Source organism: Mastigoproctus giganteus, chromosome 12 (genome assembly GCF_048544385.1).
Source record: "Mastigoproctus giganteus isolate SK-2022 chromosome 12, ASM4854438v1, whole genome shotgun sequence".
Taxonomy (NCBI): domain Eukaryota; kingdom Metazoa; phylum Arthropoda; class Arachnida; order Uropygi; family Thelyphonidae; genus Mastigoproctus; species Mastigoproctus giganteus.
In genome coordinates, this window is record NC_143586.1 from 45,127,954 (window position 1) to 45,144,284 (window position 16,331).

The 16,331-nt window shown below is 34.6% G+C and overlaps 1 protein-coding gene across 3 annotated transcripts in view; it reads right to left on the bottom strand.

The window, feature by feature from the left end:
* The window catches only part of LOC150077004 (RNA-binding protein 4-like), a 335,818-nt gene that overhangs the window by 160,909 nt on the left and 158,578 nt on the right, over positions 1-16,331 (bottom strand). Inside the window, exon 8 of one of the 3 annotated variants that reach the window (XR_016547727.1) lies at positions 12,525-12,709. The exons of 1 other annotated variant lie outside the window; for it this stretch is intronic. Coding sequence is in view for 1 of the 2 variants with exons in the window: in XM_090386803.1 (XP_090242929.1) it covers positions 12,063-12,120 (58 nt within the window). In the remaining variant the exon portion in view is untranslated. Of the gene's footprint in view, positions 1-11,778; positions 12,121-12,524; positions 12,710-16,331 lie in introns of those variants that run through there. One more of the 3 variants, XM_090386803.1, reaches the window with a different exon arrangement.

Sequence of the window (16,331 nt, forward strand, 5' to 3'; positions counted from 1 at the left end):
AATCATTTGTATCAAAGGATTCAGTTGAAGAGTGATTTTTTGACAATTCTGGGAGCGAGTAAGAGGTGAAAATACAGTGGCCAATATTAAAAATAACATAAAAGGTGCTATTTACAACTGGGCTGAGAGCAGGAATGAAATAAAGCATAATATTACAGTAAGTACAGAACAAAACCAATTAAAAAAATCATTTCTTATTGATTTTAGATGTTATTAAAGATGAATGTTAGAATGTGTTAAATAACAGTGATGAAAAGGATATTAATTTGGGAGATGTAAAAAGAATGTGGTTAGAAGATGAAGATAGAGCTAATATGATACAGCAAATAGACTAGCAGTGGCTATATGAAGGTGAAACAGAAAATAGAGAAGAAAGTAAAGGAGTTAAAGTTAAATTACAAATATTAAGAAATAGCAAAACAATAGGACATCACTCAACAGAAAATTTCTTGAAGACAATACGGTTGGAGAGGGACTGTCCACGGCTGTTATATTTATAGTTTTTAGGGTTTAACACAAATCAAAATTTAACATTTGAAAACCATATATTCAATTTTGTTTATATTTAAAACATTTCCATAATTTTTTTTCTTCTCTTCATATTTGTCAGAGAGAGAAAAATTATGACTTAAATATCATTATATTCTACAATTTCGGGTTTTTGGTACAATAATCCAAATTACTTAGGTCTTACTGTATAGGAACTAAACCCTCATAAAATAATGCAACTTAAGTAATGTAATGATTTCTGCTAATGCAAAAATGACCTCTTTACAGCTTTAAGTTGCAGGGCTCTAATAGATTCTCTCTCTCTCTCTCTCTCTCTCTCTCTCTCTCTCTCTCTCTCTCTCTCTCTCACACACACACACACACACACACACACACACACACACTTTGATAGCATTGCTACAGATTACCCCATATTTTATTATAAATAAACAGCACTTCAAGAAGTATAGTTCCTTAAGAGAACATTTCTCTATAACAGAGTACTAAATTAACTTTTGATAATAACGTAAGGAGAGAATCCAATATCCACACAGATATTTTCCTCTTTAAAGTGAATGTTTCACTACGCAATTTAAACTGTTATTTTATAACTACATATAAGCATTAAAATCTAACCATTCTAAACTGTATTATTCAAGAGTAAACAGCTGCAGAATTTATTTTGTTAATATCCTAAGTACAGTTGTGCCCCCATATCCACTGATTTGTTATACGCTGATTCAGTTATCTGCAGTTAACCACGGGGGGGGGGGGACTTAACACGTACTACTCGCGTGTCCAACACGATGCTTCCCTTTATTTTTTACGATGTTGATTTTAAATCAAATAGCTTCCCTTTGTCACGTATGGTTTGGTCACCAACATTATAATGGTTCTTTAGAGATTTAACAGATGCACCGTTTTCAATCTTTTGAATAATTTCAAGTTTTTGTTTAATTTGAAAGCACAATTCTTGCATTTGCCCATCATTTTCACGATTTCTAAACAACAAAAAAAAAAAAATTTCCGACATCCTTGACATAAATAACAAAACAAAATTTGTCCTTCTACGGTGCGACAGAAAACAACAATCAACATGACACACTAAAACTAAACATTTGGGTTGTGTGTCTTTTTTTTTTTTTTTTTTTAAGCAGTAGGTGTGAAGACAGCAGGGGTTGCAAGATAATAGGTATACTAATCTCCCAATGCCGGTTCTTTTTGCTTATTTACAACTTGCAAAATATCTGTTTATACCTATTCCAGTTATTACTTGAATTTTACGACTTCTGGTTCATTTGTTTTTTTTTTTTTTTTTTAATTTGGAATCTTCCCAGAAATTAAATTTGAGATCTTCAAGGGAAAGTGTCCCAGTTAATCCAATCTGGGTAAATCGAGAGTCTACTGTACTTTATTATTAACGTATTTAATGTTTGTAATTTACTGTATTTAATTTATCAATTAAACTTTATTATACCTATGTATGTACAAGAAAATCACATTATATATGGGGTCAACAGGTGTTCGCTGATATCCACAGTAGGTCTTGGAACATAACCCCTGCAGATACGGGGGTCTTACTGTATATCTCTAAACAACAGTTAAAAACTCAACTCTCACCTTATATTACAGAATATTGTATCCACATCTCTGGACTCAATTCTTTACATTAGTACAGAGGGAATATTTGAGTTACTTCTCCCCAACCTCCCACGTACTTCCTGATATTACACACTACTTAAAGTATTTCTGAATATATCTGCATACATAATCCAAAGTATAGTACAAATATCTTTATACGCTATCAGGAATTGCCAGCTACTGTTCTATTTGCTAGAATAGAGCTGACATTAGAAATCAATGGAAACAGATTAGAAATGCCAAATCATTTCTATCAGAAGTGCAAATAACCAAAGAACAAAAGCTGTCCACAAAACTATAGCCTGTTAAGTAGCACAGGAGAAGAAACTAGCTAACCTGCACCATCAAGGCCAACAATAAAAAAAGCCTTGACTAAATTTACTGTGTTTCTGTGTAATATGCAAAATGGCAGATCCAGTATTTTCTTACAGTGCTGATCCCATATTATTCATTCTATAAATTCTGGTATATGGTCCAGAAATACAATTGAAGCTTCTGTTTCATTATTTTAAATTAAATGCAATTTGATATAACAAGTAAATTAATAAAAATGCAAAAATTTATGCCCAGTTGGCCAATATATTGGCCAACTGGGATATATATTATTTACTTGCTGTAGTCGCACATAACATGAGTTTGCCATGTTATGTGCGACTACACTAACAGAACAGAAAACAAGATCTTTTCAATAGTCTCTATCAAGCCCTGCCATGAGAGAGACGAGTAGACAGCGCCATTAATTCAGCACATCTCAGCATCACTTGTGGATGCTGAGATAGACTGATCTTTCCGAACAATATATATAACACAGGCACATATCAGTTTTGAAGCAAACAAGTATTACACACCACATGCAAGAGTCCATAATGAAGCAGTGATTGTACAACTCTGTGGTGCACTAACCATTCTAGCTTGCAATAACCCTAATTAGTCATGCACGATGCATTTATCACTGAACTTAAAATGGTATAATTATTTATACTACTTATGCAACCTCCAAGACAGATTCTTCAAATTCCAATGTCAGAAAATAGAATGCTTAAACACTAACAGAAAACAAGATGTTTTCAATTGTCTCTATCAAGCATAGCATGAGAGAGACAGGTAGACAGGGGGCCAGTGTATGAATTCAGCATATCTAAATATCACTTGTAGATGCTGAGATAGACTGATCGTTCTGAGCAATATATATTCTTCAGAGATTCATTGTATCTCAGATTTTCGGAGAAGACAAATTCTTTAAACTCCAATGTTATGGCTTCAAGGTTTCAATGCATCACTAATAGCAACCATCAGAAAATAGCAACTATTTGTATTCATAATATTCAGCCTATTATGAATTCCCACACAAGTGAAACTGGTTTTGCCTCATTTCTGACTGCTGCACGTAGATCATACAACCTCGTCATCATGTTCACAATCTCCTGTAAAGTGAAGTGTTCCACAGTGGGTTCCTCATACAGAGCAGGAAACTTTTGAAATTGAGATTTTTAATAAAATTCCAGATTCATCTGGAAAGCTCTGGAACTATTCCCCAGACTTTTCTTTTAAATTAATAACTAATTAATGTATGGCACATGCTACAGCAGATGAATTATAAATGTCCTCATGGAATGAAATGAACTGTATTTTAGTTTTATTCTATTCAATTACATAGTATTGACTATTTTATGCTTTACAACCTGACTGAAGTTGACTACAGTGCACATGCCAATCTACAAAAATAATAACAGCACAGAGCAGTCATAGTTGCAGAAATTAAAAGTAATCCGATCGTTCACAAATTCTCTCTTAAAAGTTAAAAAAAAAAAAAAATCTCTAAAATACACAACAAAGAACAACTGTATACACATGTATAAAGCATATATAGTTGTATTAAATATTAAGATAGTACATGTTTGTTATTATTGGTTATGGACTTGGCTGTTCTATGTTGTGTATTTTAGATTTTTTACTTTTAAGAGAGAATTTGTGAAAGATCAGATTGCTTTAACTAGTATGCGCACACACACTCCGTATTTCTTCGATTCTAAGATGCATTTTTTCCCGCCTATAAACGTCTCTAAAAACGGGGTGCATCTTAGAATCAATGGCATCTTACAATTGCAGTTTTTTTCGAATTTTCCTGCACTTTGCACAGTACCACACATTTTGTTTTTACATGGAAACCCCACCTCTAAGTTTGACTGGTATCGCATTCTCTAATTCCATTGGAGAATAATAGTGGTGTTGGTGGTTTCACGTGCTTTCGAAATGTGAAGCCACCATTATTTCATTATAGTGGAGATCACTCAGCGAAAACTAGGAAGTTTTGTTTATATCTTTGAAGTGGAGTTACTGTATTTTGTTCAATTTTGATCCCTTATTGCACAAAAAGATTGCACTATGAAGCCACATTGAAACGAAAAGTTACTGCGTATGCAAAAAAACGTGGAAATAGAGCTGCGGGTCAACATTTTGACATTAGTGAAGTGAATGTTCGTTGTTGGAGAAATGATCACAATTCCATACTTTCATGCAAAGCAACAACCAAGTGCTTTACAGGGCCTAAGAAAGGAAGATTTCCACAAGTCGATGAAGCTGTGATACGTTTTGTAGCGGAGCCATGCGCAAAAGGATTACCCATCACTCGACAAGCCATGCAATTGAAAGCCGGAGAAATTGCCAAGTCCCTCGGTATTGACAAAATAATTTTTAAAGGTAGTCGCAGCTGGTGTGACAGACTCATGTATCATAATGGATTATTGTTAAGGCACTGAGCATCTATCTGTCAAAAAATTCCTGCAGACTTTCAACAGAAGCATTAACTTTCAGCGACAGGTGATGAAATTAAGGGAAAAAAAGAAACTGAGTTTAATCAAATTGGAAATGCTGATGAAACCCGGTCTTCTTCGATATGCCTCGAAATTACACAGTCAATGCTAAAGGTGCTAAAGAAATCAGGATTATAAGCACAGGCTACGAAAAGCAGCATATCACCGCTGATGGTCAAAAGTTGCCACCATATTTAATTTTAAATAGAAAAGCCATACTGAAGAAAGAAATTTTCCCCAAAGATGTTATTGTGCGTGCATAAAAAAATGGATGGATGTCGGCAGAGCTTATGGAAGACTGACTAAATGTTGTGTGGAATAGACATCCTGGAAGTCTTCGAAATCCACCTAGCATGCTAGTACTTGATGCATATCAAGTACTGAATGAAAATTACGGAATAGGGTTGAACCTGAAACTTAAATAGTAATTATTTGTCTTCACGCATGCGTGTGAAGATCCACGCATCAAAGATCAAATGTGGCCGCCGAACATTAACAGAATTCTCGTGTAATTTAATTTCTACGGTTTCTGCAATTAAGTTGCGTATAATTACGTTGAACATTAAGTATTTCGTTAATGGAATGAAAGGCTAATTCTGACGATGCTAAATGAGAAGCATGAACTGAGACTTCATGTTGATTTACACAAATATTCAGAGAAAATCACGTCGAACCTTGGTAAGACGAGTCACAATCACCGCAAGAAATGTTGTATATAAGATGATTAATTTGTGTTGTGAACGCAGAAAGAACCGAGCGATTGTTCAGTATAGTGTGTAATTTCTGTATTGGTCTGGCCACAATTTAAAATTCGGTATCTTTAAAGAATCTATTAAGCTGTTTGTGCCACTGTTCAACATATGGGACAGAAATAAAGCATTTTTTGATATTACTATTGTTGGTTGGTGTAGTATTTTGTATCCTATCCTTGGCCTGTACCCTAATTCGGTTTATTGTGGCAAGGAGATAACCCCTGTTTAAGAACCTGCTAGTTAATATTTCTATTTCTGAGTCCAAAGCAGATTCCGTCGTTGAAAATTTATAGGCATTTAGAAATTGATTAAAGATAATCTATCTTTTGTAGGTGGACGGGTGATAGCTATTATAATGTAGAAGCATACCGGTGTTTGTAGGTTTTCGATAGATGCTAAATTGTATTTTATTAGAGTCCCGAGTAAGCGTGAAATTTAGAAAGTTTAATGACTTTGTATCTGTATCCTCCCTTTCCAATGTAATTTGAGTCTAGAATGAATATTATTAAACAAATGTAAAATGTCTTCGATAGTACTACTATCAGTAATAACTAGAACATCGTCTAAATACCTCCCATAGTATGTGATACAGGGTCAGAAAGGTGTCAAATGTATATGCTCAATCTTTGAGAGATAGATCTCTGACATTAAACAGCTCAGGCTCAAACCCATTGGCAATCCAAAAATTTGTTTGAACACTGTCTCGAAAGGTGATATAGTTGGCCTTAACTAACAGTTTAATTAAGTGAAACATTCCTTAATAGGTAGCTTCGTATAATTAATTGGTGTCGAGTTTTTATTTAACCTATCCCAAATAATATATAATGTGTATTCAACGTTTACATTTGTATATAACGAGGTAACATCTAGTGAGAATAAATTGTCATTGTCGCCAAGTCTACAGTGTTTAAGATTATTAAATAACATATCGTAGTTCTTAATCCCAAATTGAATTACCTGTCTAAAGGGTTTTATAATGCTATATACACGTGGCTAAGGATGAAAATGCCAAGATCCTGTAGGAAACAATAGGTCAAATAGGAAATCCAGTCTTGTGTAATTTTACCTGACCGAAAAGTGCAGGAATATTGTATGGTCTGGCCTTCAATTCCTTTAAGTGGGCCATAATAATGTAGTTGTTTTTTCGATACGTGGTTAACATTTTATTGTATTGATTGACCAAATTGGTAAACAGTGCCGGGTCTACTTCAAGATAAGTGGAGGTATCTGAAACAACTGAATCTAACTTATTAATATAATCAGGTTTATCTAGTGTATAATAATTTCCTTATTTCCCCGAAGTTCTCGTAAAGCTGAACTGTCGTGTGTACTTAATTTAGGAAGTCGCGTTTCTTTTATGTTATTCACTACTTGGTTAACTTGTTGAATAAATAAATCTTTTTGTGGAACATTACGAAGTCCAAATTCAATATCAATTACGCATTGTTTTTTAGGTAGTTTTCGAGGTGGTAAATTATAATTTAGTCCTTTGGATAAAAGTAAAATTTGGTCCTGCAATAGCATACACAAGGAAAGATTTGTAACCTGTTGATATGTCGGTTCGTTGAATACTGGGTGAGGGGGGTGTTCGTGAACTAGCTGACATATTCTATGGTAATACATTGTGTCTGTGGGGGGGTTGTCACCCAACTCGTATTTACTTAGTCGCAAGCCCGCGATAATGTGTTAGAATTTGCATGAACATGCCTTGACCTATCCGATAATGTTTGCAATTTATTAACGTGTCTGTTTTTTTTTTTTTTTTTTTTATTTCTGAAGCCTGTGCTTTCCGTCGCAAATCTATGGATGTCTTCAATACAGACCAATTGTTTGGATGTAGATAATTTTTTAATTTATCGTGAAGCTTCCTAACCTGGGAAGGTATTTTTGTTTATTCGAATATTGAGATTTTAAGGCAAGCTTAACAATATTACGCGATGTGGCCAGTGGTAGTTGTTTTATGCCTGAAATTTTTTCATTTAAATTAACCCTGGCAAACTTCGGAACAATGTTGTTTTGAAGGCAATATCTTAGTAAAGAAATATGGTAACTTTGGGCCGAGTATCTTAGTGGTGATTTAATGTAATTTTGCATCAAGCCATTCAAAAAATCCCCCATAATTGTGTGTATTGATAGGTTACACCTGGGATTTAAATTTTTTTCTTAGCATCAAAGCTTTTTTCTGAAATTAAGGTGCATCTTAGAATCAAAAAAATATGGTATATATATATATATATATATATATACACTTTAATACAATAAAAAAAAAAAAACAGCCACTGATATTAAAATAAAATTTAAACCTTTATTATAAAAATCTGTTAATATACCTGACAAAAAATGATATTAAGTTCAGATATCTTTTTTTACCAAATGTTATAAATATATAAAAGCACATGGTTGGTAAATTTGATATTCAGGCTAAACAAAAAGGTCCAAGGGAATAAATGTAACTGAGTATTTTGAAAAATAAAACACTTTACTAAAAGTTGGGATAACACTAAATTTATCAAAAAATCAGAAGAATTGGCAGGTATGCTCATAATGTAACATTAAGATTTCCTATTGGTATATACAGAAAAACCATAAATAATAATGTTTGCTACATGGACAACATTGAGTCAGGTTTTGAATGAGCCTGTTGCATTACTTGAAATGGAATTTGTTCTTCAATATAATTATCAAACTGCCATGGACAAACTGGAAGAAGACAATTAACTGTAGATGTCCGGCTCATTATCTTAACTTAAAAATCCCACTGAAACATCAATTGCTGTGTGGTAACATCTCAAAAAAAATTGACAAAGGCAATAGCTTACTGATAGCAATGCCAAGTAAGCAGTGTTATACAGGGTGTCTCGAAAATATTGGTACAAATATTTAGGGGAAGTAGGTAACATCTAAAGGAATGTGAATAGGAACCCATTACCGGAAACGTCACCATAAGTCGGTAGACAGCGCAGTAGTTGCCGCACGAAGAGCATGCATCGATATACGAACTGTGAGCTGGCAGACATGCCCTTGTGTATGGATTAGCAGAGGGCAGTGGACGAGCCGCTCAACGAATTTATGGAGAATGCTTCCCAGACAGACATGTACCGGACCACTGTTTGTTTGCACGTGTGCATCAATTTGTGTGATTATGGGTCATCTAGAAGTAACAGGAGTAGTGCGGGCAGACCACATTCAATGCGAACTCCCGCCAGAAAGTGTGTTGAATGCCATCCACAATAATCCTACTACCAGCACACATGCCGTTGCCTCATTGCAGTGAACAGCATATCTGGCATGACGATTCCTTACACCCCTTTCATCTCCAAAGGGATCAGTTACTGCTCCCCCAAGATCTTCCTGTACGTGTGGCTTTTGCGCAGTGGTTTCTCCAAGAAAGTGTTCAAGACTTGAAAGATTCCAGCCTATGTTTTGTTCACGGATGAGGCTTATTTCACTCGGGAAGGCTTTATTCAATCAGCACAATGCTCATGGTGTGGGCTCACGACAACCCACACGGTATGCGCCCCCATGTGGCACAACATCACTTCACAATAAATGTGTGGGCAGGTATGGTCGGTGACTGCTTAGTCGGCCCATACCTGTTACCATCCCGCATGAACTCCGCTAAATATCGGATCTTTCTTGAACAAGTTCTACCAGGGTTACTTGACGATGTTCCAGCAAATGTGAGACACAACATTTGGTTTCAACATGACGGGGCGCCTGCCCATTATGGAAGGTGTGTTCGTGACCATTTGAACAGGCATTTTGGGCGTTGATGGATTGGCCATGGTGGACCCGTTCACTGGCCCTCCACGCTCACCTGATTTATCGAGACTTGATTTCTTTCTGTGGGGGCCCCTCAAATCTACCGTGTATGAATCGCCTGTGGAGGCGAAAACGGATCTCGTGGCGAGACTCATCTGCGCTGCTGCTACTGTCAAAGAAACTCCAGGTGTGTTCAACCGTGTCCACCAATCCATGCTGCGTCGGTGTCACACATGCATCGTGTCTCATGGTGGAACCTTCGAGCATCTGTTGTAACATCATGAAATGCATCCATCATGTACTCCATTGTTAATATTATGTCAAATAAATGTTTGCCACTAATTACTGTCTTGTGTCATTTCTGCTTCTTGTGCCTCTGCTACTACTTTCCCGTGACGTTTCCGGTTATGGGTTCCTATGCGATTCACATTCCTTTAGATGTTACCTACCTCCCCTAAACGTTTGTACCAATATTTTTGAGACACCCTGTATATCTACCTTTAGAGAGCATATTGCATATTCATCGTTTTTTTTTTTTTTTTTTTAATTCGTGTCCACTTTATTCACTTTCTGTGATTTAACCACATCATATCACAAGAGTGGTTAGTGTCAGCAGCAATCAATATATTCCAGAGAATGGAAAAGAGACAAAAGGTAATGACAAATATCATTAATATTCTTGCAGTGCATGCACTTGGACATGTGAGTATCATTCAAATATTTCTACATTCTTAGAGCATAAATGTATAAGTATCCTGTAGTTCATTGGTCACACATATGGGGGGGGGGGGACTAACTTTAAATATCCAACTAGAAATTAAAATATATATTTAGACTTCATCTTATGGCTTCATTCTGTAGAAAGGAGTTCCGTGGTTGGGAATATTGACTAAAATTATCAGGCTGATTAGTATTCAAATGTATAACACTAATTGTAGAGCTCTCAGGAAACAGATTCCACTTCCTCAGTGTGCATCTGCCCACTCAAATTTATAATAAAAAAAAGAAAGTCAGCACAATGACACTGGCTTGTGTGGTCTCAGTTACTTGCTTAAATAATGATTAGCTTGGTCTCCCAAGGCACTGCAATTTTAGTTTTATAATACTTGGCTATTGAATACAGGATAAAATGAGATTATGTTGTTCATTTTAATTAGCAAGAGGGAATATATGCATGGGCAAATCAAGTTGCACAACTTGATTAAACTGATATGGCAGGTATCACTTAATGTTTTCAGAAAAAAAGTTTTCATATGTACAAAAATAACACAGAAGATGAATGCGAAATTTTTGTTTACCACATTCCAGCTAATAAATTAACATATCACTAATTACGGAAACAAAAAACCAATACTTGGAACAGAGTAAGGAAGGTTTTCTTCACTGGAGACATCTTCAGAAGATGTCAGGTGAAAGACTAACAGAAAGCGTCAGAACATGTCTTCCATGCTCAAACTCTTCACTGTTGGGCTATTACAACTTTAACACTTTGGGTAAGAACTGTATATTCTGGGTGTATGAAGAAATGCAGATAACTGGCTCTAACTTCCAGTGTGTGTGTGTAACCCTTACATATAAATAAATAAATACAGGTAAAAAATACAAAAAAAAAAAAAAAAAACAACCTGGTGCATTTCGTTAAAATGGGGTGGGGGAAACGTGCATAAAAAATTTGAAGCACTTATAAATGCATAAACTGTATCATGATATCTATAAAATCACTCATTTAGCTAGCTCATTTAATAAATACTATCAATAAGAAATCATTCTCTGAATTTTCTCCATTCATATATACTGTATAATAGTTACACTGTTATATATATAAACAGTTACACTCTTCTATGTGAAGAAAGCTTAAATGTATCAGATTTTAAAAAAAGCAACCATATTTTTGTAATTTATACAGAACTCCAAAGTTATTCTGTGATAATTACTATACCAATTCTTCCTACATTATGACCTAGAAACACATTAAGCAACTTAAATTAGAGTGAAAAGGTCAAAGGGTCGAGGCCGTTAAACAACTATTACTGACTACCTTATAAAAGAACTTTAATATAAAATATAAAATTTCATTACACAAGTTAAAAAATAAAACTGTTATCCTCAAAAGAGAGGGGGGAAAAAACTGGATTAATTTTATAATGCGATTCTTCTGATTAAGAGACACGAATTACATTTCTCACCTCGCGTAAACAGCCAAGGAGAGGGCGCGAAGTCGACCTCATCTTCTAGGAAATGCCGGGCTTCCACCTGCTATTTATCCGAAATATCAAACAACGAATTTATAGTGAACAAAAAAATACTACTGAAGTCGCGTATATGTACCCGCTTTTATTGAAAGCTTAACAACAATTACAGAAATTTTACGATAATAAACCTCCACAACGACACACACACATTACTAGTTATAAAAATGATACTAGTAACAATACCGATCATTTCACGTAATTTCGACAAATTCACAATGTTACAGATTACAAAGAAAAGGAGTGTTGAATGTCTTCTTTCCGCCTCCCATGTTGTGGTGGTCAGCACGATCACATCACAGCGCGAGATCCAACCGCGCCACTGTAACACGAGCGCGTCTCTGCAGCTTCCCGTTTTAAAACACCGGTGCGCGGCGTGCAGTAGGTGGAGTAAGTCGTCCCATGGCAAAAGTGCTTTAAAGAGAAAATCGGAAAGTCTTTTTTCAGAATAAAATATATTAACTAGCTGTTTTCTTTTTCTCACAAGCGATAATTATTACCGAAGTTAAATCAGCTTACACCTAGTATTTTTTTACTGTAAAACTACAGTAAAAAAAAGCATTATGGAAAAGAACCCACTTAGTACTGCACTGCAGTAAAACTTGGGTGTATGTAATAACCTAAACAGAACATTTACGTTCAAAGTTAGCAAAGCTGAAATTATATTATGGGAAATAACATCTTAATATGAAATGGGAAATACAGATCTATAGTTAGAATTCAACAAATTTTAATACACTATTTGGGACAGGGAAACATCAAGTATATATTCAATGATGAAACAAGAAACAGCAGAGTCACTTTCATTTCTTGCTTACATGTCAAACCTTTATTGAAGAATCTTAAGGTTCCAAACCAAACTGTTTGACTTGTGCCAGGTGCTGACATGTAACAGCAGGAACGTCCTTTCAGAATGGAGTTATCTGGTCAAAAGCACATGATGCCGAGTGAAGATCTATTGAGTTAACTTCTACCTTGAATTCCATGAAGATGTACTTCATCCCTGTTCATAGTGAAATTAAAACAGATCAAATTAAATCTGTTAAGGTTTTCTGCAACTCAAGACATTTTACACCTAATTACAATGACGTTTTTTTCTTATGTGTACATCTTTATACACATCTTTATACATATACATATATATATATTAAAAGAAACAAAGAAAATACAGTTAGTTACTACAGACATCTAGTATGAATCTAAAGTAAAAATTAGTGACGTAACATGTCATTTGAGCTGTGCTAAATTATCACAAGTTAAATTTACCTGATAAATATTCCACACTATGGAATAGAAAACGAAGGGATTTCACATACCATGGCCTCCTTTTTAGGCAGAGCCAAAAAAACTACCATTAAATCTGACTAAAACAGAGGAAGTTGGACAAATGTAGATGGAAGATACCATAAAATGATTCTTTAATGCTTTAACCCTTTCACAAATGAGTTTGTCACATGCGTGCGTGGGTTCCACCATAGTGAATTCTCAATAGCAACAGGCTGAGTGAAGTGCATTTCTTCATGAAGTTTTGAAAAGATAAAAATTTAATACATAAATGCCTTAACATATTTTTTTTTTATTTTGATCTGACTGCAAAAAATCTATTCAAAAATTTGATTTAAAAAAAAAAAAAAAACCTTTTATACTACAGTAATATCTCTATATCTATTTCTTCATAATTCAATTTTGAAATCTGAATCCCAGACAAGATCAGCTTTTTTATACTAAATTGGCCAATAGGCACAATCCGTAATATTCAAAGCTATTTTCATGCCACCATCCATTAAAACCATGTACTAGTCAGAAACACAAATAAGAGGTGGTAGCATATACTGGAAAGTTTTAAAATGTTAAAGGATGTCTTATTAGAATCATATATGAAATGATCCTTTGAAAGGGATAAATTTATTACGTACTTTCCAGAGCACCCCACCACACAACCAAATTTATATATAGACACTGAAAGAGGTTAATAAATCATAACTATGAAATATAAATAAGACACAAAAGTGTCAATCCATGTAGTCTACAGAACCGTATACTATGAAAACAAGCTACAAGTGGAATCTACTCCTATCCTGGGGAGGTGGGGGGTAAATTAAGACTAATAATGTTGAAAGTTCCAGTAGTGTTATAGGCTTAATAATTACCAAGCAAGCACTAAGATTCAAATAAAAGCACTTCATGTGAACTAAAATCAAGGCTGCAAATATGTACAAGATGAGATCAGAAATTTCAAGGAATGAACTTGGGGCCACAGCGATAGCATGTTGAATGGGGTATTCTTGAATGGAAAGTACTGTGCATGCAGGGGAATTGTCACAATACAAATGCCAATTCCCTGAAACCCACTTCTCTGGCTGTTTTCTAAACAGTATAGTGCAATCACTAAAGAACTGTTTCACTTTTTGACTATGCAGGACAAATTCATAATGAACAATGCCACCTACAGTGCAAATTCTTTGTTTCATATTCCTATTTGACTGTTTTTTTTTTTTCATCAGTGGTTTGATATTACGGCCTTGTGAACACTGTTGTTGAATTATAATTTCTCACTACTAAAGGCCACTGTTACCCAAATCTGTTGCACTGGTTTCTTTAACATTTAACATTCCATGCAACTATTTGCCTTGTGACTTTAAAAGTTAGAAGCTCAACAGTTGGTTTATTTTAATATATTTTTGTTTCACATTAGTGTTGCACCATTGTGGTTGGTTATTCCTTACTTTATTCTAAATACTTTTTTTACTACCTATTTAACTACCTTGTTATGCATGTTACATGGTTAGGAGGGGTTGAAATGCTCATACTGCTACCTATGGTGCAAATTCTTATTTTCATTCTCATACAACTATACAACTATTTTTCTTCTGTGGTTTGCAATTCTGGCCATGTGATGCTCTTAGCTGTTGTATTATAATTTCTCACTATATAAAGTTTCCCTTACTCAAATTTGTTGCATTAATGGGCTGATTATTTTTCAGGTTGGTGATAGATGCACTGATTAGCTTAAATGTTCAAAATGCAGTGATTTCATGGTCACGATTTACCTCTTGGTCTTCCAACAAGGTGTAGCAAAACAATTGATTATTTTTGTTTCACAGTAGTGGGTCAACGTTGTTGCAGTTGGTTTTTGGATTCTACTTAGTGATATTTCACACAATTCAGTGTTAGTGTCATCAAAACAGCACCACTAAATTTATAATAATTTGCATTTATTTTAAATTAATTTAAAAACAAATTCCTTCTACAACACCCGGGTGTTGTAGAAGGAACTCTGCACCGCTCCCTCCTATTTTTATTGTTATAGTTACCTTTTTTGTTTTGTTTTCACTTCTTACTTGCCTTGCCATACTCCAAGTGTATTCTTAATTTACGCATGTGTAAAGTAAATGCAGATCTTGAAATGAACAATAACATAAGTAGAGCCAGTTAAATACATTTGAAGAAAAAGAGAAACAAAACTGACTGTTTATAACACTATTTTTATGGGACTGAATCTAAAAAAAAAAAAAGTGAAAAACAATCTTCAGAAACCATTAAGAAAAATAAATGGAATTAATGGACAAAACAAATGAAGAAATAAGAAAAATGCCTTGGAATAATAAATAAATATAGGTGGCCTGATAGATAAATAAATATAGGTTACTCTGGCTAGGCTTAAGATTCCAATAGGAAACAGGATAGCACAAGAAAATGGTGAATGAAAAGCTCCTGGTGATCTATGAAATCACTGCATAAGAGATGGATTATGAAAAGTGTGACTTAATGCAAATGACAGAAAAAAAATAACTTTGCAGATGCATGAACTTCTGGTTGTAGCAAGTGAAAACCAAATGGAGAAGCAATCAAATGTGCTCAGCACATGATTTTCCAATTTTTATTCTTTTTTTTTTTAATTAATTTATTTTTTATTAATTGTGAGGGGTAATACAGTCCCCAGGCAATAACGATAGAAAAACATAACACAGTGTAGCATTTTCTCACACTATTTCAATACTTGAATTAAAATACTACCCCACTTCTTTACTTAATTGCTGCACTGGTCCAACATAGACTACTAATAGGGATTTCATTATACACATAAAAGTTATATTTCAAATAAAAAATTTTCTTCTGATCACTGCTTGGCTGCTCATATTTGATATATTTATTCACTGCTCAACCAGGTCCCTAACTTGCTGCCTGATGACTGAATCAAACATTTCTAACTGGTCCCACAGTTTCTTTAAAGAATAATGGGCACACCCAGTGGGTGATGTTATTTAATTAAAAATGATATTAGTTACTTTAGGTAGACTCGTGGATAAATTCAGTCATTTCTAAAGAACCTAAGCCCAAGCTTTCTCACTATCACAGGAGAGACAATATGGTCCCCAGAGAAGAAATGACAGAAAAAAACAAATGCAACGTGACATTATTTTCTCAAATTATTTCAGTACCTACGCTGAAATAGCACCTGGCTTCTTTACTAAATTAGTTCTCATAAGATTCAGTTTCTTTTGAAACTTTTTTTATTATTTATTTTCTGAACGAGCCTCACTGAAAAGAGTGCAAATTGTAAACCAGATGGCAGCGAATGTACTCTGGCAAACTCTTAACCCCAACTTTCTCCAAATGCAAGC